This window comes from Nicrophorus vespilloides, unplaced genomic scaffold (genome assembly GCF_001412225.1).
Source record: "Nicrophorus vespilloides isolate i.1.1-1 unplaced genomic scaffold, Nicve_v1.0, whole genome shotgun sequence".
In the NCBI taxonomy this organism is placed as follows: Eukaryota; Metazoa; Arthropoda; class Insecta; order Coleoptera; family Silphidae; genus Nicrophorus; species Nicrophorus vespilloides.
Window position 1 is genome coordinate 3,615 of NW_017097898.1, and position 26,305 is coordinate 29,919.

Genomic DNA, 26,305 nt, shown 5'->3' on the forward strand with positions numbered 1-26,305 from the left:
CCTGTCCCAATTTATCATATGTTTTCATTATTTACTAGATATTTTGCATTATTTTACATTCTGAAAACACGTTTTCTATGTTTTGTTAAGTTTATCTATTTTAATTAAAAACCTACAAAAAAGTAAAAATATTAATGAAATTTAAGTAAATATTTCTTTTTACGTTTTTTTATTACAAAACTTCTGTAACAAAATACTGAGTTTACGTTTGTACTTCTTTATTAGTTTTATATTCAATTGGAAGTGGATGTCTCTATTTGTTTGTTTATTCGATAATAATATAGACATATTTACAGAATATATAAAGTTATTGCTGCTACTGCTTAGTTTAAAAAAAGATTATTAGTATACAATCAACGTTTTCGTTATACTATAAACACACACAGAATCGTTATAAATTGTAGGAAACTGATGATAATACAACCATTTAGTCATAAGTTACCCATTAGGCGACGTATCGTTTATTTGTTGTTGTTTCAACAGATTTCGCAAACATAAAGAACTACTATTGAAACGCTTTTCTACAAGCGCCTTTGTTTTCCAGACCGTCTTTGACGGGACGGCCTAATCTAATCTTAATAATTTGCAGCGATCCATCAAGTGTATTCTACATATATTTTTTTTATCCTTATCACAGAGTGTGGACTTATAATGTTGGAAAAAAAAAACACGCACACACACACACCAATAATCTCTTTAAATAATTTTAATTGTAAACAAGAAACTACGGAAACTTTTCGTAGAAAATAAATTTCTTCAATTGAAAAACTTGGAATGTAGAAACCCGAGTGCTGAAATGAACGTAATCGTTCCTGAAAAACTAAAAAAGAAACATTCATTATCAGTAGACATAACATTTTTTTTTATGTAGCTTAGAATCATTTTAATTCGCGAATGCAAACGAAAATATGTCAACAAACAAGTCTCTCGACATAAGTTTGTTTGCGTATTTACGTAGAAATTATGTTTAATCTAGTTGGAAACAAAAAAAAAATGTGCGAAAATACTATGTAGATTTATTCAAAAGGTGATGCGTCAGCGGCTATAAAGTTATTGTAATTATTTCTACGAATTGTTGACGCAACAGATCAGTTTTCAAATATTTTTTTGATGCAATTGAAGTTTAGTAATGTTTTGGTACAGCTCGGATGTTCCTAGGCACGTGTCTAACTATAAATATGTTTAGATTATTAATAAATCGAATCTTACAAGTGTAAATATCTAAATTAGAAACCAGTGCATGAAACAACAACAGTAAATAAAAATGAGAGAACAACACTTAATCAGCTTTTATTGTTTCCATTCAAACAATGTTGTTTTGGATTTAAGATTGGAATAGGTTTCGTTTTACATAATTAAAGCCACCAAAAAGTGTATAACTTGTTTTCATTGTGTCTCTCTCGGAGATTGTCAAGAGTGATTTCGCTTCTTTCTTTCCTCCGCATCTCAAACGTACACGTTTCATAAACACGAATGTCAAATGTTATCGGCAGGCTTCCTTTTGAGAAAGAGAGAAAAATATACACGCTTTCATGTAATATTTTTGTTTTTTTTTTATTATTTTGTTGTTTGAATAATGCTTTATTTACTGTATATTTTTAAACGGTATTATGTAAATAGAAACTGGAAATAGCGACTGCTTTGCGAACGGGCGAAAATAACTCCGGATCTTGTTTTTTGTTTTAGCTAGAAACACTTGCCTCACACTTATCACACTAAAAAAGATAAGCAATAAGACTAAAACATGTTACAAACTAAAAGACTACAGTATTTTTAACATAAACAACTTTAATAGAACTTCTGCTTTTCTATCATGTATTTTTTTTTGTATGTTACATAAGTCTTTATAGAAAACAAATATTTTCAAACAACTTTTTCGTATAAACAACATCACGAAATCAACAATTGTTTTTATGTTCGAATGAAAAATATGCCCATTTTGCATTCAAGAAGTTCGTTATTTTTTTTTTCTTGATCAATGATATCACAGAAATTCCGAACGTGCGCTGGTTTCCCAGAAGTCCGTGATGAAAATGTTGCGGCAAACCCAAGCTGCCTGCTTATCTAACAAAGATTTAATTACATTACAAAACTCTGGTTCACAAGTTCAGAAAAGATCAATTTAACTCAAGTCTATCTTTTCTATGTTCAAATAACATATCTAAATAGGAATGAATACATTTTATATTTCAATCAAAATAATTTAGTAATTTTTATTATATATATATATAACAAAATGATCTGAAAGTAATAATTTTCAAATAAATTTGTCTGAAATGGAATTATAAAATTACAGTACAAGGAATGTTAGATGATAACGTCAAATCTTCAAGTTTAAAATTGAAATTATATTTGATTTTCTTTGACAAATAACATTAAATTCAGAAAATAAAACAAATAAGAAGTATAAAGTAAAGCCAATCTTACCAATTTTTTAATACTCTTATATTGACGAAAAGTCATACTTTATGAATAAATCAAAGATATAATTTAAAACAGAAATAATTCTTATTTAATACCAATAAATAAATAAGGTCTCTCAGCATGTAAAGTATCTGAAATATTTGAGAAACTACTACCTCTTTTATATGGGATAAAGTAATAAATAGGTACTAAACTGCCAACTTATTTTCAGAATTTTCAAAATTTATGTTTTTGAAAACATCATTTCCAAGTACAATACAATATGCATTTATTTCTTTTGCAAATTTGCAGCCGTAATATTTGGAATTTCCAAAAATGTTTGTAAAATAAGCATGAGGTGCAATAAAAAAAAGGGAAAAATACGGAAGAAATTTGTAATGGTTCGTTGGAATGCATTTAGGTAGTAGTGGTTTACCGGTTCGAAACGAGAATAAGTGACGGTTGTTTATAAACGAAATAAATGCGGAATACCGAAAATAAAAGATCACGGGCTTTAAATAATGCGATCTGGATAGACGCCAAATTCTAGTCTGGATCTTTTCGCATACAGTCGAAAGAGGAAGGAAGTGGGCAAAGTGTGTGCGCTCTGCCAACAACATATGATTCAACGCTCGCCCAGATATCTCAACGCAGCGGACTTATAAAACCAGTCATAAATATGAGATCATTGCGATAAACTCTCCGGACTCGGAATTATCATCGCCATGTCCGGCTAGGACGTTCCTACTGCTGTTGCTGCTGCTGCATGCCATGATGATCCAAGAGTGCGCAGCGAGCGCGATTGACGTCACCTCTAGCACGAATAAAAGATTACAGGAAAGCCAAAACAAAACTTTTGCAATCTTTGCCTTTTAGATATAAACTACGGTCGCATTACACATAACACATACACGCTTATTGTTCCAAACAGTCAAAACCAAACCGCAGCTGAATCATATCCCCAAGAAGTCGACTCGTTGGAATTTCAAATAAAAAAAAAACATTTCACCGGAAGGACCCCTCCGTAGATTTCTCTTCGCAGAAGGCAAATCACTAAATAATATTACTAAATAAATAAACATAAGTATATATCACGACTCCTCTGAGTTATCAACCGGCCACCATCAGAATTATTACCTTTCCGATTTTAATTAGAAAAGACATTAGTTCTCTCCGAAAAACCTACTATTAAAATAACAGCACATTTTATAGTAAAGACTCGTTTACTGACTAATTAAGGAAATTCGTTTCCTGGTATCATCAGCGGAGCGGCAGGCAGGCAGGTTATTTTTCAAATGTTGCGTAACGTCAAGGTCACGACGAGTGTATTCCGAGCGTAGGAGCATTATCATTTTTGGGATATTATTGGCAGAGTGTGGTGCATCCGATGTGCAAAAAAAATAATTGTCGGAGCGGATCTGGCGCACGTTGGAGGAAGGAGCGAAGAAAAGCGCACATTCGTACGCCTCTAGACGCATTAAAACACAGAAAACGTGTGCGGATTATACAACACGTTCTGTAATAATTGACCTATTACGTTATACGGAGAGTAAATGTTTTCCGGGTCGTTCTACTTCTGTTATTATTCAATAAGTATATTGAAATAAGGCCACACGAAAATGCTCGTATGCGTTACGTTACGTTTTTTTTTGTATATGAATATGTTTTACTAATAATAACTATAAGTAAACGTAATGTAGACTGTAAAACTATAATCATTAGTCATTTTATTGTTCCAAGAAAATGCATTCAATTCCACGAAAAGTTTTTAAACCACTGCAAAAGATACCACGAAATAGTTGTAAGTGCAAAGGCGACTTTAGACATGGTTTTTTTCTCTGTATATATACGTGATATTTAGTATTGTTACTATAGCAAATCGTGACTAGATTTGTAAATTGAAGAAACTTTAGCTTTACTTTAGTAAATTTGTATTGTTTATACACAAGTGAAGGAATAACAAATACAAAAATTACTTGCTCCAACCGGATGCATAAAAAAAATGGTTTCTTTTTATTATCTGTATGTATGGTTCATCAATAGGTCAGGAAATTATGAAAACATTATAATAAATATTTAAAACCAAATTTGGTGAGAAAGATTGATACATTATTATTTTTATAGAAACATTGAGAGAAAATAAAACGTGATTTTTTAAATGTTGTTTTCAACATACGGACGCAAATGAATAGATTCAGGTGTTTGTAGAATATATACTCAAAATTATCATAAATAAATTGACGTATGAAATACTTTCACACCGAAGTAATTTATTGAAATAAAAAAAAATGCATTTACGCACATATTCTCTGATATGTTATTACGTTTTCTTTTTATCAATTAACGCTGTTTTCGCTAGTCACTTCAGTAAAACTTATTAATTACTTTTTTAATTTGTTTATGAATATGTGAGTAAATGATAAAATAAATCTATCATACAACAAATTTTAATCCTATGTAAAGTAGTTTTATTAAATCGCCTTAAGTAAACTCAATAGAATTCAAGTTTTAGACTTACGAACTAGTTACTTTCCAAATGGTTGTTCGTAAGTCGAATTTGTTCGTAAGTCAAACGACAAAAGATACGAAAATATTATATTTTATTAAAGAAATTATCTATGTAACAAGAGATTTTGTTCGTAAGTCCGGGAGTTCGTAAGTCGGGAGATACCTGTAATATGTTATACATATACAGTAATTCAACTATTTTTTTTAAATTTCAATATCTTCAATTATTATTAATAAACATATGTAAATTGAAAAATAATTGTTTTATAAAAATTCGAAATATGTCAATGATTTATCATACTAAATACATGGAATCTACTTTGTGACTGTGTAATATCATTTACTATTAAACAAAATTTTTTATTTATTTAAATATTAAATAATATCAAGGGTATCGACCCTGATTTTATCGTGGTTTAAAAAAAAAACTAAATGTGAACAAAGCATTCAATATGTTATTAGTCTAGGGATTAAATTTTGAATAGCGCTCCAAATTCTAATTCCTAATACTTTGAAATATGTTAATATGTCTCCTTCCATCGTACCGTTATATAATTTCAAAACGTAGTATACATAACCGTAACCTTTACATGAAAAACAAAACAAGTATTTTTTGTATTTTTGACGAAACATTTTCTCATTTCCTAATAACTACATATTTTTTTTTTGCATGAAATCATAGGATACTACATAAGATATACATTTAAATACATTGTATACAAATATTAGATAACACCGATCTTAGAATTCTATTTATTAACATATTTATTATGGGAAATATTTTCAATATTTAATATCTGTACTTGGAATGACGTAAATTCCATGAATCATTTAATAAAGCTTAAATGGTAAATACACGTACATTAAACAAATCATTAAAAATCGGTAGCTTAATGATTAACAAGAGGTCAGGACAATTAATGATTCCGTTTAAATACTGCAACACGCTCTGACGACAAACAATTTGTTTTCACTGAAAAGATGAAATTGTTCAAGAACATGCCATTTGTTTATTTTCCATCGAAGAAAAATTCGAAAGAGTATTTAGTCAACCGACAAAGAAAAAAAGCAGTTCTAACCCCACCCGAAGAGAAGAAGGCGTTTTTTTTCTATTTTACGGTCCCTAAACCTGATTCCAACTTTTTTTTAAAGTAAAAAAACACCCTTCTAAACGTGACACCAACGTTTATAATGATTTCTTGATACTTGAAAACAAATTAGTTAAAGTTAAAATATCTTTTAATTTTGCATTAATTTTACTTTAAACTACGGCATTAGATTGAAAAAACAAATTATATTGAGCCTAGGACTTTAAATTGGTAAACTAAGAGTCTTGAATCTTATATTTAACATTTTTGAAACTCTTCAGGATTCCTCTTTTTATTTGTAAAAATGAATGTATTTAAGTGTTTTTTTTTATTGCTTTTGGAAAGGTAATGATTTCGTAATTTTCCGTTAGACAATTAAGTAAATAGTGAGGTTGCTTATACATTTCCATCGTCAATGCGTTATAATATTTGTAAGTAAATGTGCTGATGTATATTTTCAGAGGGTATATATGTTGTTTACTTCGAAGCATGTTCGTGATGTAAAACTACCACCTGTGTTTGAATATGTGCGACAGGGGAGAGAAGGTTGTTGGGAACGAGAAGGAGGAAGGAGAAGAGTAGAGAAGAGACGAGTTGTCCCCCGATTCCACGCTGCAGAGTCTACATAGGTCTACACACATATACCAGATTTAGCAGGAGGAAGTCTGGCTGTCGGCCTCCGCACCCCCTCCACCCTCTGCAACATCGACGCCCAAAACGCTCCACAAGTGTAGATCCGGTCCGAAGCGGCAACGCCGCATGATCAACCCCCACCATCGTCACCACCTCTCTCTACTCCCGCATACAGATCCGCATGTAGAAGATATTTTGAAACAGAAATCAAAATCAAACAGTAGTGGTAAGGTGGCAGTCGTAACGGCAAGTCACAGTTACTTACTAAGTGCACAACACGCGCGCAACACAAGCAGTTCATCTTCGACTGGCGTCTTTACATTTTTTTACATTCTTTTGATCAGTGACATTCTCGAAGGACCATCGCGGTTCCTCACCTGTTTTTACTACATATTATCAACCTTCAGTGAAAATATCTAGTGATCATCTATGCAGTGTAATCAAAGATTGGATATTAACTAAATCTTCAACGTCACCCTGGACAGGATTTATTTTAACTACGGTAAGAATCACCATCATCATTATTAATTACAACCAGCAATAGTTCTATCGAGCAACGAACACAACATTTTACAACTACCTGTTGCTGCAGTTGCAAAAGTTCTTAGGAAATACCACGGACGAGTGCGCAATATAGGAAATACCACGGTATCTCTCGGAACTGCGCGCTCTGTCAGACAGTGCGATATACAAAGTCGAGTTTACTTCATTTTTTACTTTCATCTCACAAAGAATTGCGCTTTTTTCCCTGTTTTTATTTAAGCCTTTCCTATATCGAATCAATAAAATTCACACGTGCAAAGATTATATTGTTTATGGCTACGTTTTATTTCACTTATCGCACGTTCACACTCGTTGCAAGTTTTACAGTTGACTCGTTCTCGCTCTTTTTTATACGAATTAAAGACCTGATTTCCGGGAAAATCCTCTCGACGCAGACACTTCAGATACATTGTCTACATTAATCGAAACAATCAAGATAACCGCATTATATAATGGGCGTTAGATAATTTTCGTTTTGTGACTTGTTGAATCGATGAGTCGTGGAATTTTCATTTTCGAGATTGGCTTTAATTAGAAGCCTTGTAGCGGGCAATCACCCACGACCGACCGGAGAGATATTAATTTAGTACGCAAACGTCATAGGGTCCAGTTGGTTTTATTCACTCAATTTACATCGTTTATGTTTCCTAAGATGATCTTGTTTACTGCTGTTTGACGTCGTTCGCACAGGCAAACGAGTAAAGGAGCGAAAGTGTATGTCGGAAATTATCCGTAATGATTAGATATGTAATGGGATGGCCGAAGAAGAGGCCTAAGTTTAATTGCATTTGCACAGAGAAACAACACCAGCAAAGGATAGAGCGCGCGCGCATAAAATATATTTAAATAATGTCCGTCATTTAAAACCAGCGTTTCCTGTTCATAAATATAAACTGGCTGCTCACAAGAAAAGCATTCGAACGCGGAAGCGCGCAAGCTTGGCATTGACACATTTCTTCCTGGTTAGAGCATTACTTTGTGCATGCTGCTGATGTATATAAAAGCTTTTGTCTCGAAAATGATCGTTCCTGATTAATTCCGAGCAGGTAGAAAAAAGGCACCGCCTTGCCGATCACCGGAAATACTTTTAGAGTCTGGATAGAAGAATGTAGGAGGAGGAGTAGGTTGAGAGGAAAACAAAAAAAAAAGAAACTGGACCGCAAGGCAATTAAGATTTCGGGTTCCCACGGTCCCCTTCCAACAGCGGAAATCAATCATATTGATTTTGCCTCGTCATTAAAATTCTTTCTTTGTTGAATTAGTATCGGCATTTAAATAAACACCGGAAAATATTAACGTAAATGCAGAGAATGAGGAGAGACGGAAAAAGAAAAAAAGTTGTTCAGCCTTGAAGGAACTTCCGTGGTGCTATCGCTAAGCGGCGGTCACGCGAAAACAATTGTGATTCTAAAAAATCGTTTTTCTTTACAGGAAATATGAAATTGGTACCGGGCCCACTTCCACCTATACCCACAGGTGCAGGCATGGATCGTCTTCCATTGCCGCTTCCGTTCAGCCCAGACTTATTGTGGCGGTATCCGCTGAGCTTTCCCCTGCATCATCAGCAACCCCCATCATCGCCACTGATGGATTATAAAAGCCAATTGCCGTCGAGCCTGGCCTCCGATCCTAGGATATGGTCTCGCGATGACGTCATCTCCTTCTTGCGTTGGTCGGAGAGGGAATTCGATTTGCAGCCGTTTGACATGGACATGTTTCAAATGAATGGTAATATAGAACGTGAACATATTTCGTAAGCGCTTCGTACTAAATCCGCATTTATTTCATTTCCAGGAAAAGCAATTAGCCTATTAACGAGGACCGACTTATCGGAACGTGCTCCAGGATCCGGAGACGTGTTGCACAACGTATTGCAATTGTTAATACGCGAGGCTAACAACATGCAACGTGTCCTACCGTCCAGCCCTGTAACTCCCACATCTCGTCACCCCTATCCTCTTTCACCGCATTCGCACCCACCTACCCCAAACTGGAGTCTTCTGCAAAACACTAATGAAGCCTTCCATCCACACGCCGCCCAAATAGCCGCACATATCATGGCTCAAAGTAATTCTGTCACCCTGAGCCCGGCGCCGTCGGTGGACAGCCAGGCAGGTGGTAGTCCTCAGCACGCGGAAAACAACGCACCGCCCCATCTCTTCACCCATTCCATCTTCGGTGGCAGCAGTGGAGGCAGCAACGGAAGTGGAAGCAATCAATCTGATTCGGACGAAGATTATAGCGACAAAATGGGCCAGAACATGAGCCCCCCAAACACGCCGAGTGCCTACTCGCTGATGCACCCCAACATCCCACACTTCGCGCCCAGAAGCCCGAAAGAAGTTAAACGCGAATTCTTCCCCAATGAATCTCCGGAACCCAACACAAGTAAGTTTCATTTCATTAATAAACAATAGAACAAAAAAAAAATAAAGTGCGTAAAGGTGTTCAAAAAGTCATTGAGTGAAAGCCGTGAACGGAGAGATAAAGATTTCGTTTCGGATGATTCTTGGAATCTTTTGGGAAAGAGATAAATTTATGCAGGTAGCGGTTCCTCTTGAAAAAGACGAACAATTTACGAGCGACCCGTTGCTCTTTAAGAGATTAAAGAAAGGTACACAGATAACAGCAGCAGTAAATAAACGTGATACATAAATCTTAAAGATTTCCTTCTAAGAACGTGCCGTCAAAAAAAAAAATCTTATTTCCGATTGAAAACCTTTTACGAACACGCAATATATTAAGTGAGGATTTTTTCTAAATTGTTTTCTAAATCTTTTCTTTTTTTTTTAATTATCAGATGGCCGCCTTTTGTGGGATTTCCTTCAACAGCTTTTGAATGACCCCAGCCAGAGGTACACGAATTACATCGCATGGAAGAATCATGAAACCGGCGTATTCAAAATCGTTGATCCCGCCGGTCTCGCTAAACTCTGGGGAATTCAAAAGAATCATCTTTCGATGAACTACGATAAGATGTCTCGAGCTCTCAGATATTACTACAGAGTTAATATCCTCAGAAAAGTCCAAGGCGAAAGACATTGCTACCAGTAAGTTTTACATTTGAAGATTTTTTCTTATTTTTCTACTATCACTACGTGCGGTTTTGCTAAATGTTGGGTTTTGTCACTTTACAGATTCTTGAGGAATCCTACGGAACTGAAGAATATAAAAAATATTTCATTGTTGAGACAACAAATGTCGCCGACGCGTCCATCTCCAATGACACATCAAGTTGCACCGCAGCAGCAGCAACAACACCCGCAAGTGAAACCGGAACCCGTTCAACTCAAGCAGGAATCCCCCGCGCACAGCGAACCCATAAAACCGGAGCCCATCGAGAGTGAAATAAATGTGCATAGCAATATTCCCGCACACAGTGTTTCCGTGCACAGTAATATGAATATGCACAATAACACCCGTGTCTACGAAGATAAACCCACAGACTTGAGTATGGAAGGACCTACGGACTTGAGCATAAGCAGTAATCATGTGAATATTGTATGCTCACCGGACACGCCGAACCTCCGTGAGCCGATGAACTACTACATGAAGGATGACGAAAAGTGATATTCCTTAGTGATTTAACTGCAATGACATTCTGTAATTTATATTTTCGCGTGCATTATTCGAGTATGGAACGAAGCAAGTGACTATAGCGGTGCCAATTATTAATTTTATTAATTTTCTAGAATATATTTTATTATAATTATTCTAAACACACACATACATATATATATATACATACATAAGGTAATTTGTGCAGTAGCAATTATTCACATACATCTTCCATGAATGATAAATAGTAAAAGCTATTTATTCATTTATTGCAACTATGTGCCAAATGAGAAATAAAAAAAAAGATTTTAATATTTTTTTTTTGTCAGCACAAATTATAACCGTAGGTAATGCCGGCGATTACCTTTGCAGCTTTAATTATTTTTGTTAATTAATTTTAAATCACACTATTGTGATCGTAGATAAAATTTAGTAGAAATTTGGAGACAATAATTACAAATTTATATATATATATATAATTATAAATATATGAAGATTTATAGTAGAAAGAGATAGACTGGAATTGAAGGAAAAACAAACGAGAAGAAAACAAAAATGTTATTTGGGTCCACGAAAATTTGAATATTTTGTATAAGAATCACATTCCAATTGTTAGAGAGAGAAGAAAAAAATAATGAAATTGTGACGAAACCTTTAAAACGCGATATAAAAGAAATCATATTTTTAGAAGAAATTTAAACATATTAAAAATTTAAAGAGAGAGATTGTTATATTTATATATATGTATTTCCAGCTCTGTTTCTGTGATCTCTTAAATATTTGACTCAATAATTTGTGTGATTTTTTTTTGTAAGGTTTAAAAATGAAATGAATAGAAAGAGAATTATAACTTTTTTTGTACATACATTTGTAAATATATAAATATATTTAGTATATAGGTGACAAATTATTATTCTGACGAATACTTAGCAATAGTGGCTCATCGTAACATGATGACAGATAGCTTTACATATTGAGAAAGAGGAAAAAAAGAAACAGAACAGTTTAGTTATATTATTATTATTACGAATTTTGTTTTCTTTGTTTTTCTTTTTAATTTTAAATTATTGTTTCATTTTTATTTTTATTTTTTTTGTATAAAAACAGATCGATGGTATTTTGTTCCGAGATTGTAAATAGTAAATTCGCGACGAGACATTACGCAAGAGGTGTTTTTTTTTAAATATAATTTTCTTTTCATTATTATTATTATTTTTTTCATTTTCCTTCAGATAACTTTACATTATAGTATTGTTGTTTAGATGTTTTTTTTTTATACAAAACGAATATTTTATTGTTAATATAATGTTTGAAATAATATAATAATTCAAATCCTAATAAATTATGGTTGTTTCATTTAATATCAACTGAACTTTATTGTATGCTGACAGAGGGTGTACGTTTTATCTGAGTGAAGTGAACGTGTATTCCGAATTGTTGATATGACTTCTCCCGAAATGACCCTTAATTAAACTTAACATATCTGTAATTTATTTAATAAATGGTGTTTGTTTTACGCCTCATGAAACAAGAAATATATTTAGTTTTGACCTTTCTACACGTTCATTAGCAGATTATTACAATCTTAGCTTTGTCATAAAATATGTTAATACTCATCACGATCACTAATCGTTGGAAATGTCTTTAAGTTAAGTTAAGTCAAGTTAAGAGGGGACTTGACATGACGATATACAACATTCTTAAGATTGACCCTATAATAACGTCAATTGAGGCTAAAGCAATATGTAGTGCTTGATCTTTGACATGCAACTATAAAGGATTTGAGACTGTGGCGGGCTTTGTGTACAAGTCCAGACCTCTCAAACAACATATATGTTGAACGTCATAGAACAAAAGAGCTATAAATATGTATCAGTGACATGTTCTACTTTTAACAATTATATCTTTATCTAAATATCTTGTTCAAAACTTTAGATTGCATTAATAAATATATTGATACAAACATAATTGTGTTACTTAAGTATACAGTGAAACCTCGCTTAACGAGGCGACGTTTCGCATAACGAGTGACGATGAGAAGAGAAGTTCCGGATTGCTACATCATTTTTAAAACTAGTGTACACATATTATGTGTATTTTTTGAATATGTTTCACTATACGAGTAAAAATTTGGAAAAGATTTCTACGTTAAGCGAGGTTCCACAGATTTGAATTAATCAATGAATGCTTTTATTGTAAAAAAATATACGTAGTAGAAAATGGTAATGTGATACAGATTCTTCGTATTCTAATGTTCAAGTTTTGAAGGAAAAGTGATCTGATCTTCAACTTTGTAATAAACAAATGTAAAATACATTATTATATTTTCAATTTATAAGTGGAATACAGAGTAATTATAATTGATAGCGTTTAATCAACATATAATTTAAAAATTAAATTAAATGATTGTGCAAATATTTCTAAAAAAATCAATCAAAATTATAACTGTATAAAGGAAAAACATGGAAATAATTATATTAGAATATACGTGAATGTTCAACTTTGCGCAAAACGTAGAATATTAGCAAGATAATTTGTATTTGTTCAGCGTTGGGTTGGTCGAAAATACATTGATTATAGCCATCGGCCAATGGAAGACACATGTTTGGAATTCTTCGCAAAAATTCCTGTATCCAGATGTTCACGGGCACAAATGATTATCGCCGTGTATTTACAGACACACCGCTGAGGAAATTCTCTTGACTCAGCCGAGCAATTACTTACGCACTCCATCATAATGCGACTGATTCATTTATAATTGGTGGAGGATTTTTCAGGTTTATTGGAAATCCACGATAAATCGTAGACTATTCCCGGAATCTCATTTATTTCAAACTGAAATTTATCTCTCATAAACGGAGGAAAAATTAATTAATACGGATTGATATGAGACCGGTTTCCGTTCTAATACAAATGTGATCTGTCACATGAGAAATGAAAGCGTGTATTTTCCAAAAAACCGGAAACAAAAACAAGAAGCTGATAACCTTATTTCCTTTTGGTCATGTAATATGCATAAGATCTTTGCTCTTAATAACGGAAAAGTTGCTAAAGTTGAGAACATTGAGTTCTTAGAATGTTTATTTCATCAGATATGTGCAGCACGCTTTCAAACAATGAGTTATAATTTCTGATTATATTCAAAATGCACGTACGCCGTGCATGGTAATGACAATTTGAATATCAGATGTTGATATAACGTTTAATCGAAGGAATTCTTAATTGAAGATTTATACAATTTCCAAAAAAAAAATGGTTTCCCACGAATAACTTTGATTTTTTTCTCAAGAATTTTAAATCTACACGATACTCATAATAATATATACAAAGTATTGAAACGTTCACAGACAATCAACGGATAAGACGTTCTCCATTACAAACCGGTAATTAACTAAACGTTTATTCATTTCAATTATGGCTTATGCAAATTTCTCTGTAAAATATTTATTTATTTTAAATAATTTGTTTATTTTGTATAAATATTATCTCTTTCTTTAATTTGTTTACAACTCATTACTTGCTTGAGCATTGTGGGAATACATTGTTATTTATTATTGTTATTTCATCAACTAAAGTTGCCTAAAGCAGTGTTATTAAATCTGTGGTCCACAGGCAAGTCGAAAAATATTATTTTTTTTTATTAAATTTACTAAATCTATATTTCTCATATTTTGTTACCAAATCTCAGTCCTTCTAAAACTTTTGATCAAGTTATAATTCCGTTTGTTAATATTTTGCATCTCTCAACATATAATAATTATAAAGTATTGCGTTTCTTGTTTACTGCGAACGATACTAAATCATAATTGTAGTTGGTTGTTATTTGCCGGACGCATTGTTTTGCTGAAACCTCGTACGCAAACGGAAATGTATTATGAAAATAACTCAATTACAATATTTGCTTGGGATTGCATAACTGCAGTTAAACATAATCGTTTCTTTTGTCCGATTAATAGTTAATGTTGCGTAATTGTTTAATATGGACATGGAATGTAAACGAGATTTAAAACTTATTTAAATTAATAATGCCGACTGGACATAATTATATTATAGTAAGTGCAGTTTGATTAAATACTAATGAAATTAGTGTGTGCTAGTAAATAAATGTTGAAGACGGCTGGAAATTTAAAATGCGTTTTAGCATATTTTATCGTTGACTGTACGTAGCTCGTGGCGATATCGGGAAAATTTTGGCACGACCCTGCGCCGTTTCCGGCGGGACTTCCGGTTCCGGAAGTTGGTGCCGTTGCCATGGTTTCAGTCGCCGGAGAAACGTTGTTCGTTGCTGTTGCGCTGCGCTCCGCTCAAAATCGTCCTCTTTAGTTGCAGTTTATTATATCCATCTTTAACTATACTCGTTTAGAATTAAATTGAAAAATAAACCTTTTTAACGCGTATTTACACTTACTGGTAAGTTAATAATATAATAAGTAAATAGCTAAATTAGCTAAATATTTGGATGAATTGCAACATCCATTTCCGGTATCAAAGTGTTATTTTGTTTTGAAAAATAATCTCCTTGTTGCAGATCAAAGTGCCATCGTACGTTGGATGCATAGATTGACTTCGTGGCCATCTATACGCCTCATAACATACTACGCACATAAATAATCGAGGACAAGTTCTTAACTGGAAAAGGAACCTTTCCCGTGTATCCCCACAACAGTTTAACCTAAATCTATTTTACAGGAAGTGCGGCAATTAAACAGGAAGGAAATGACTGTATGTTCGTTATTTGTAGAAATTCTACATTAGAAATCGTATATACAGCTCAGGCAAACATATGCTTGAAGACGCTATTTCAAATGTATCCTTTTTGGTATCCTTTAATAACGTAATGTTTTGTGGGTGTTTGTGTCTTGTTTACTATATAGTTGTAGTGTAATATTGAGAACGTCTTCTACTGAGAACTAAAGGCAGGTTTCTATTTCCAGATAAGAAGTACCATATACTGAATTTCCTGAAAGACTTGTTGGATGATCCACAAGACACATACAGAAGTTTACTAAGATGGGAGAACCGAGATGTTGGCATTTTCAAGATTATGGAACCTAATGATGTTGCTCTGCTTTGGGGCAGAAGGAAAAACAGTGATAATATGACGTATGACAAAATGTCTCGTGCTCTCAGATATTATTATAAAGGTAATATTTTGAGCAAGTGCGGAAGACTATGTTATCGGTGAGTATTCACACTATTACTAAAAATGCAATTATTCATATGCATTATTTGCTTGCAGATTTCACTGGAACTCTACATCAGTTAAAAAAGAAATGAATGCTGATGCTTGTAAAACAGAAGGATTGTGCAAATCTGAACCTGATCTAAATCCAGAAGATTTTATTATAACACCAAACATTTATCATGAATGAAACAGGATTATTCTATTTGATAAAACATTTTATAAATATGAAGTATATAAAGTTTAGGTTATTTGTGAGAACATTTTTAGTGGTGTATCTATTCCACAGCAAGGAATAAGTGACAGAAACTGTTTCTCAATCACATATACTTGAATATGTACATCACTATATGTCTCTTACTATTATATTATTTCTTTTAAGATATTGTTTATGCTTATTTTATATTTCATAATATGCATAACCTTCTTTTTTTTTAAACATTATGTGTATATAGTTTTTATTTTACATATAAAGATGTTAAGGTGAATGTTAATATTTTTTAGAATCTTTATTAGATTGTATATTAAATATAAATATTGTTTGTATTAGCATTATAAAATAAATCTATCTGTATTCTTGTACAATTTCTCTCATATTTTTTTAATGTTGTAAATAATAAACAAGTATTATAAACTGTTGTTTCTGAAGTTTTCTTTCTAACAGATTCATAAGTAACTACAGTTTAAACTCATTATTGATCATTTATCTTTTAAGAATTTCACAATATTATATAATAATTTATTTAATCTTCATTTCTGCTAATGATGTTTTTTAAAACTACATTACAATTCAGTATTTCGTCATTAAGCAATCATTATAACCATATCTTCTCATTTACTAATTAGTTTATACAATTAAATTTGGAAAGAAGAAAAACGTACAGTTGTTTCTTTGAATTCATGTTGAACAAAGAAAATAATTTGTATAATTTATTTTTATGTTGTTTTAAAGTCCTCGATTAGTCCGAACAGGAATTGTACCAGCACTATGCGAGGTATTGTTGTATATTAAAAGTATATATGCATCCACTTACACACATTTTAGAAATATGAACAATCTGATTAATAAATATTGGATATACTAATTAACAATTAGTATTATTTTAATTTAATTATTTGCTGGATATTAACAATATATTTTAAAAATAAAATTTGTTTAAAACTGTTTCTATTTTTCAAATTTCTTGCACATGCTCAATATATTTGTAGATTTAACCTAACAGTAAACGCATTGTTCATCTTGCTTTTTTAAATATCTAAAAATGTTATCATCAAAGGTATGTTATTTACTAATACTTAACTAATATAACTATAACTTTGTTGTTTTTATTTAATGTCAGATTATTAAACTGCAAAATGCATCAAATGTTCTTTGGAAATGTAATGCAATTAGAGCATCTTCATCAGCAAAAGGTCCTATTGAACCAGCCCGAATGGAAAAGAGTAAGCATTATAAAATCAATGAATGCAAATTGTATAATGAAAATGATATTTTAGCAATAAATAATGTACAATTACTTGGAAGAGTTGGTGCAGATCCACAGAAGAAGGGCAGTGATAATCATCCAATTGCAGTATTTTCAATGGCAACACACTCCAACTATAGGTATGAGTCTGGGGAGTTCCTGCAAAGGACTGAATGGCACAGGGTAATTTGCTTTAAACCTGGCCTGAGGGAAACCATTTTAACTTATTTGAAGAAAGGACAAAGAGTGCATGTAACTGGTCGTATCACTTATGGTGAGATTAAAGGAGATGATGGTAAACAAAGAAGTACAACTGCTATAGCTGCAGAGGATGTAATTTTCTTCCATACCAAAGAGACATAAATTTACTGTCTTTCAAAAGTTTATACATGCAACTTATCTAAAGAATATTATATTACTTTTTAATTTTGGTTGGATACAGTTGTATTTATATAAATAACACTTCTTTTATATGTGATGAATCTTCATAGTCTGTAGAATTTTATAAGAATAAATGTCTTTTTCTTAAAAAAAATATTTCTATTTTGTTTCTTTCATATTCAATAGATGTTTAATTAATTTTTGGTGTAATGTATGTAATGTTGTCTTCTGCAATGTTTATTATTAAGAACTTTACATTATAACAAAAAGGCTGAGTTGAAAGATCACGCGGTGGTAGGAGATAATAAAATTATATAACGATTTGTTTTTAAAAATATTTGAACTAGTTTTTAATGAAATCAAGTGGATATTCACAGGCTTGTGAACAGCTTATCTCCAAATTCGCTTATCGTCGACGTAATAGCATAGCACTCGTTAGAAGACCGCAGTGAGAAAAAAATGTTCTTTGTAAAAGCATCTCTACTGGTGCTGCTGGTGCAGTTGACTTTGACTACTCATTGTCATGGTGCGAAGATCCTGGGTGTTTTTCCATACCCCTCAAAGAGTCATTTTATTCTAGGCCGAACGCTCCTGAAGGAGTTGGCGGCGCGTGGTCACGAGGTGACAATGATCTCACCGTTTCCTCTCGACAAACCATTGAAGAATTATAAAGATGTGCATATGAGCAGAGTGATGGAATGGAAATATGGAATCATGAAGGAGATGGGAGATCCAGAGTTGGGTGTAGTCAGGAAATTGTTAACGTTCTACGGTAACCTTCCTCAAGCGGTGAAGATGATTTACGAGGAGCCAGAGTTAAACGAATTGCTGAAATCCGGGGAAAAGTTCGACGTTGCAATCAATATGATGGGATACACAGAGGCGATTCTCGGTATCGGCCACCTTCTGAATGCCACGAACATCGGGTTTAGCATAATGGGGGGAATGCCTGTCTACAATTACCATTCAGGCATCCCGTCGCCGTACGCGTACGTCCCAAACACCTTCTACATCTATAACGATAAAATGAACTTCCTTCAACGAGTCATGAACACCATCGTCAGCTTAACTTTCAACATGTTGGTACACTTTAGCCACTACCCTAAGCAACGAGAAACCCTCAAGGAATACCATCCAACCTTAGAGCTAAACGACTTGATCAGAGACGTAGACCTCTATCTGATCAATTCACATTTTGCCACTGAGAGTCCTCGACCACATCTAACTAACACCATCCAGATCGGCGGATTCCATTTATACGAGAAAGAAAAGCTTCCTTCGGATCTGAAACAATTCATGGATGAGTCAAAGCATGGTGTCATCCTCTTCAGTCTCGGTGCAAACATCCAAATCGCTAAGCTAAAACCTGAAACTATTCAGAACATCATCTCAGCCTTCTCTAAATCCAAGTACGATTTCGTCATGAAATATGAAAAGGATATGCCGAATCTTCCAAAAAACATCAAAGTAAGCAACTGGCTACCACAAAAAGCCATTCTAGAACATCCAAAATGCAAAGCTTTCTTCACGCATGGTGGTTTGGGAGGCACCGCTGAAGCAGTTTATAACGGTGTTCCAATGGTTGCAATTCCCTTCTTCGGCGATCAACGTAAGAATGTAGCGGATGGTCTGGATTTTGGGTATACAATCGAATTGTCATTCACGAACATCACCGAGAGTTCTATGACGGAAGCGATAAACGAGATCACCGGGAACGCGAAATACGCATCCGCGGCTAAATTTCGCTCGGACATTTACAGAAACCAAGAGATAAATCCAATGGATAAGGCTGTTTTCTGGATTGAGCATGTTGCGAAGCATAGGGGTGCTAAACATATGAAACCTATGGCCACCGAATTAGCATGGTATCAATATATGTTGATCGACGTCTTCGCCTTCCTTGCAGCAATTGTACTGCTCACTCTGAGTATAATTTACCTCATTATCAAGACATTAATAAGACTCTGCAAAAAGTCTTCGAATAAATTAAAAGCTTTGTAAATAACATTGTACTTTATATATAATAAAATATAATAATTTATTTTACTCCAAATATTTTTAATCTCATGTAGGATTTTATAGTATTATGATACACATATAGAAGACGATTTTAATAACAAGTTTATCTTTAAATTTCTATCTAAAGTGGAAAAATATCGAATGTGCGAAATTCGTTAAAATTTCATATTTATTGTACATTCTGATTACTTTTATATTCAGATACTGCAACTCGTTTGGTAGAGCATCGAATAAAATTTAATATTATGTATTCTATGCAGTATAGTATTAAGGATAGTGTAGGCTTCTACGAAAATTACATTACGGTCCTGTCTATCACCCTATCGGTGAATTCATGTATTATGTACTTCTTTTCGTCTGCTTACTAAGTTGCCTACATATATCTATTTACCAAATATTAAGGCTTCAATAGTTCCTTAAAATGTTATTGGATGGCGGCACTACAACAAGTAACTTCTTAATTTACAATGAGAGAAAATCTTCAAATCTTCATACATTAACAAATAAACATATCATAATTCATAATGTTTTTTTTTATCGATATAGGGTTGTTATTAAAGATGAAAATGATTCAATTAGAAAAATACCAAGATTATGACTATATATACATGTTAGCAAGTTGAATGAGTGTAAAATTTAATTGTTTGTAATTTTGATCTGAGGTTTGTGATATTAACTTATACAGTAAAAAATATGTAATAGATGATATGGTAACATAAACAATTGGAATAAATAAATATAAGATTTCAAAGAGTAAAATAATACGATGAGGAATTGAAAATTTTCGCATTATCAGTTATAAATTAGGATATAATAAATGCAGTTTCAATATTGAAATATTCGGTTTGGGTGAGTTCGAAACGGTTGCAATGTAAATAACTTTCCATATGATTAAGTAGGAATAATGTGGTGATAGATCAAAAGCGTAGCCTGAGGAGGAATGCAGTTAGTATGGGAGTATATATGTGTGCATGTGAGTGTGCATCGAGCGAGAAAGGAAAAGAAGGAGTATAGGCGGAGGCAGGCAGGGCTGGTACTGTGAACGAGGATGAGGAAGAGGAGGAGAGCGGGAGGTGGAGACAGCGGGGTGGAGGAGGCGGCGGCAGCAGCAGCGGAGGCGGTAGAGGCGGCGAAGGCAGCAGCAGCAGGAGCAAAAGCGCATTTCCTGCACGCAATGGAGATGTGCCGGTCGCGCCGCCGGGGGTGTAAATATTCCATCTTGCGCATATTCAAATGGTAGAATCTGCGCGCATAGAGATGCTGTGACTTTAACACCGCCCCCTTAAAATATCGATCACTTTATATCCATAGCAACGAATTCGGACCTTTTTTGCAATCATTTCCATAAAAGAATAAAGCGGTGCGAGAGAGAAAGATGCGAGGGGGTTGGAGAGCGCGCGGGTGGACGGAGAGCGGCAGCTGCGGCGTACGGGGGGGCGGGCGGTCGGTGGTGTTCTGCTGCTGCTGCCCTTACTGGAAGAAGTGTACGTCGCCGTGCAACCCCCTGCCAAGATAAATGCGTGGGCTATTACCAACGCATGGGATTACTATTGCCCGCCACTCTCTCTCTCTCCCTGGACTGACACCTAATTATGATTTAATTAAACTTTTAAAATGACGACTTAATGCAATCATTTTATAACAACTCCACTACTATAATTATATATGAAAACTTGAACTAATTTAATTTATTAACAACGATAATATTATAGTAATTAATACAATTTTCTTTAGATAAGTTTGCTATAATTTGAATTCAGTACCAAATGCACTTCAATTATAAAAAAAATTATAACAATATCTGTGAATAGTAATTTTTTCAGTTGAAACTTCCAAAATAATAAATTGAAAAATTGGTTATATCGGTAAATTTTACACAAATATATAGTTTCTAAATAATGTATGTTTTATTATTTTGAATATGTGATGTATGAATTGAATAAATAAAGCGAAAGTTCTACAGGTACATTTTCGGTAAGGTGTTTATATAGGTGTGCAAAACAAATTAGAATTGTGTAATAATGTTGGTAGAGAGAATCACAATGGAAGAAATAAAGATGTGTCGGAATTGCGAGGGAGTAGGAAAAAAAAAAGTAAGAAGAAATTTGGCATCGGAGTGGAAAGTTCTTTCGGTCCGCAGCTAGGTAGTAATTGTTATATAATAATGGAGTGACGCAGATGTAAGGTAACCCAATTAGGATATGAGTTGTTGCAATAAGTAAACATAAGAAGATCGCGTCCCCATGGCAACACCCGGTATAGTAGACAAAGGAAGAGCTAACTCATCTTTAATAAGGCGATCAATTATGAAGGCGGCCTCCGAGTCCTGTGCAGAACTCCGATTATTATTATTTTTCCTTAATTGCATTTCGTATATACAAGAAAGACAAATTTCACGGCGTTTGCTCATTTTCTGTGTCTTGAAAATAATAAAATCGGATTTCGTCCGAAGTCTTCTTGCCTGATATTTTTGCGGGTAACAGCTGAGAGTCGGGAAATGATTAGCAGCTAATTTTCCCGGTGTAGACTGTCTTTTATTTCATTATCCTATTATTGATTGGCCGCCGCGGGCTAACATGGCGCGCTTTCAAACAATTAACCCTGCCAATAGTAGGGATCATATTGGTAAGATGAAATATTAGATGGGATAGCGAAAGAGCCGAACCGGGTAGAAACTTAAAAAGAACTTCTTACAACCCCCAGAAGGCTTTTAATTACGGATCGGTGTTTCGTGTCGCGCCTTCCATTAAATTATTCCGGACTGTATATTTCCAGTTAATGGCCGAAACTGTCTAAGATATTAGCCAAATTTCGTCTTTGTTTCTCCCCCTTAGTGGAAGCTTTCGTCCTTGATACGCTTCGACCCCTCCTCGGACCCGTCGTTCATTAGGGAAACTACCCTCACTCCTTACATACACACACACACTAAGCCATACGTCTTGTACACTCGAGGGTGCAAATATTTAATTACTTCTCTGTTCAATAACACATAAAATACAGTATAAATCAAGTCGAATTCAACAATTTTGCTTCATTTAACAAATCCCGAACAGCACCAACCAAAATCCGTGTGCTCTCGCTTCACCTCACATAAAAAAGATAATTACAATCATAAATAAAACGGCAACTATTAGTTACATTTTGTACACTATTTAAAAATTAATTATTTTAACGTCCATCCATTCTCTACAAAAATAATTATAAACATTTACGCATTTTATCAATATTATTCTTGCTAAAAATAATTAATAAAAATATGATTTGAACAAAATAAATTAAGATTTTTTTTGATTATTAAATTTATTAATTTTAATATTGTATTGGTTTCATCTGTCCCAGCCTGAAATAAGCCGTTATTACATGACCTCTTTGCCTTTTCTTCTTACTCGCATCCATTAAATATTAATTTCATTTTAAATTTAAGATGACGCTGGGATTCTAGAATAATTACACAACGAAATTGAAGTTGCATGCGACGTTGATGTTGTTATTACATACATACAACGTGTTTTTGTTCGAGGACCTCGCGTTATGTAAATATGAGTAAATTTGGAGATATTTATTTCGTTAAATAGTTTATGTTATTTCAATGTTTGCCCTTTTGTTGCTAATGCTAATAATGTTTGCGTGCAAATTTGATGAAGGTTGAAACTTTAGTTGGAACTGTACCACCCTTACATTAGAATAATAAATATTCGTAGCGATTTATGTGGGTGGAATTGGATTCGATCAGTCCGTTATTCGATGTGCACGCTTTGCAAACAGAGGGAACCACTTGCGATGGGCGAGTCGTTTCATTTACGTAGGGGGTTGTTATGCGAAATAGTAAACAGAAATACGAAACTTCTCCATTACTCTTATTGCTTTTCTTTCTGCTGCGACACTACAATAGGTGAAATAATCCATATTGTGCCGGTCCTCTGAGAATCCAATACCAGGATCTTTCAAGAAACAAATTTTGATCCAAGGAAATCCATATATAAAGGATGAAAAAAGGGGGAGACCGTAGGTATTTTAGATTGTGCGTGAACGTGTTTAAAATAATGCGTGTAAGAATTCTTTCGTTATGTGTACGTCCATGTAATCATGTATACATGGAGGGTGGACACCCTCGACCCCATCGCAATCATGCAACATTAAAAATCATAGCGCCCCGCCGCGGTTTATGCTACATTACCCCTGTTGATAGCATCGCTGCACTTGCTCCAACATTTTACGGGCATAAATCTTAAAAGTTATCATTCGCCTTTCCTCTTCTTCTAGCTAAAATGTAGCTGCTGAAATCCACCAAAGTGGAAGAAGCATTTTCTTCCGCAGATACATTCAGAACGTAAACTACACACACACATGTAGACGTGAAAGGTTGGAATTTGTTTTGTAGTGCTTCCCAGAAATCATTGATTGGCCATTAAAAAAAATATGCTGATGGAATTCATTATTTGCAACCTTGTCTCGTCTTGAATTATATCTATATAATATAAATTGAAGAAAAAAAAACTTATAAAATAACATATTTATAATTAATAAAATATGACTTTACAATATTTAATTACAAATTTTGATTGGACCCAATTTCTGTTACAATTTTAGATTTAATATATTTTTGAAAAATTTCAGTATTTTTTTTTGATATTTCTTATTGTTTAATAAAAATATTTTTATATATTGGGTTGATCGGAAAATAATTTCGTATTTTATGAGCAAAGAAAGTATGTTTTCCTGATTATTTCAAACGAGACAATCGAAAATTATAAAACATAATAAATTCAATTATTTTTCACTATAATTTCTACAGATCATAGCAGGCGAGTCGATGACATCACAAATATGTTTGTAAGCGCGTTGGAAAGGTGAGATATTCAGCTTTCATACGAGTAGTCGGTGATGTAATTATCTTAAGGGGTTGTCAAGAAACACTGAAAAAAAAAAGAGAAAACCGTCTCGTTGACAGCACGAAGATGTATGTAGGCTTGTTGGAAAAGCAAAATATTCAGCTTTCATACAACTGGTCGATGATGTAACTATCTTAAGGATTTGTCGAGAAAATCACGAAAAACTGTAAAAACTGAATAAAAACGAGAAAAAAAATGTTCTTCAGCTTATAACAGGCGACTCGATGACACTACAAAGATGATTGTATGTGCGTTGGAAAGGTGAGATATTCAGCTTTCATACGAGTGGTAGATGATGTAATTATCTGAAGGGGTGTCGAGAAATTCACGAAAGACTGTAAACCTAACCTAACCAGCCATGATTACTATTATAAACATATTTAATAAAAGTACACTGCACTTTTTTAACAAATAAAAGCGGCGAATTACACTCTTAGAAATATAGTTGGAAAGAATTATTACAATAATAAACGGATTTAGTACTGACAACATTATTTAGAAACTGCCAATGTATTATAGAGATGTTATGTTATGTTATGTGAAAAAGTGTATATAAAGAACAGCTAGAAAATACATTAATAATTTATTATGGAAAATGGAAACAAATCGAATGAACATGTAAAAGTCACAGTACCGAAGATTTTATAATCCTACTTACGTAATTGCAATGAAAGAATATTTTGCAATTTCTGATCAAATCGATAGCTTATATTATTTTTATCTACATTTTTATTTTTGCGCTAATTCAATTTTTCAAGAAATTACGTCAACAAAATTGTTAATTTAAAGCAGTTGTTTCATATGGAAATTTACTAGGAACCTTAGATTGCGAGTAACTTGATCGAGGTATTTTGTAAGACTATTTTAACATCCATTATTTAGTGATTCAAAAAGATATCAACAAGGAATTTCTGCTTGTTAATGTTACTTATTTGTAAATTTTGCAAGTACATTTAGAATGTATACCAATCAATATGTTAGTATCTACTAATTTAAAACATTAAATTTGCTCATAAAAATTGAAAAAAATACTATTAAAGTTTTCACCATACACAAAGAATACTGAGTATGCATCACGTAAAGCAAAACAAACAGTCATAAGATAAAAATACAGCAACGTCCGGTTGAATAATAACAATGAGTAAAAAAATATATAAGAATAATGGTCCCGGGTGCAATAAATATTAATACACTCGATAAATTCAGCTTTTAACTACCGTTAATATGATTATCAGCATAATTGCGATATAATTGAGAAGGCATAAAAGGAGTGAATGTATGAATTCATTCTTTGAAGTCAAGTAGCAACTGGTAATGATAATAATAAATTAACGATTAAGAAAGTTTTCTTATGTTTTCGATTCGTCCCTCTCAGAAGAATATGAGGAAGAAGAAAATGGTAATAATTCAATGCGCACGTGGCAAACACGAGTTCCTTCAGCACCAGTTCACCATTTTTTTTTTATACTACAACCCTTAACCCGGAAGCAACCCTCTCGCGCGCGCAGAACATCTGCGTGGTAAAAAAAGGGTTATTGTTTGGTCTGAGGGGTTTGACACCCCAACTATACAATACGTGTAATATAAACTGTGATTTTTTTTGGAGAGTTTCAAAATATCTGTATCACAAAA

General features: G+C 33.4%; 3 protein-coding genes and 1 long non-coding RNA gene across 4 annotated transcripts; all 4 read left to right on the forward strand.

Moving 5' to 3' along the window:
• Positions 1–6,828: 6,828 nt before the first annotated feature.
• Positions 6,829–11,476, forward strand: LOC108561337 (ets DNA-binding protein pokkuri). Its single transcript, XM_017919216.1, has 5 exons — positions 6,829–7,134; positions 8,607–8,903; positions 8,970–9,563; positions 9,976–10,225; positions 10,313–11,476. Exons 2-5 carry the CDS (start codon positions 8,612–8,614, stop codon positions 10,743–10,745), a joined length of 1,569 nt encoding a protein of 522 aa, XP_017774705.1. The 5' UTR covers positions 6,829–7,134; positions 8,607–8,611; the 3' UTR covers positions 10,746–11,476.
• A 3,530-nt stretch (positions 11,477–15,006) lies between these two features.
• On the forward strand, positions 15,007–16,291 carry LOC108561335. The gene is made up of 3 exons (XR_001891008.1): positions 15,007–15,143; positions 15,262–15,914; positions 15,973–16,291. It is a non-coding gene; the product is annotated as an uncharacterized LOC108561335 (long non-coding RNA).
• Positions 16,292–17,117: 826 nt separating this feature from the next.
• Positions 17,118–17,873, forward strand: LOC108561336 (single-stranded DNA-binding protein, mitochondrial). Its single transcript, XM_017919215.1, has 3 exons — positions 17,118–17,192; positions 17,256–17,358; positions 17,413–17,873. The coding sequence occupies exons 1-3, from the start codon at positions 17,178–17,180 to the stop codon at positions 17,742–17,744; spliced, it is 450 nt and encodes a 149-aa protein (XP_017774704.1). The 5' UTR covers positions 17,118–17,177; the 3' UTR covers positions 17,745–17,873.
• A 222-nt stretch (positions 17,874–18,095) lies between these two features.
• Positions 18,096–19,763, forward strand: LOC108561334 (UDP-glucuronosyltransferase 2C1-like). Its single transcript, XM_017919214.1, has one exon. The coding sequence runs from the start codon at positions 18,222–18,224 to the stop codon at positions 19,761–19,763; it is 1,542 nt and encodes a 513-aa protein (XP_017774703.1). The 5' UTR covers positions 18,096–18,221.
• The last annotated feature ends 6,542 nt before the right edge of the window (positions 19,764–26,305 follow it).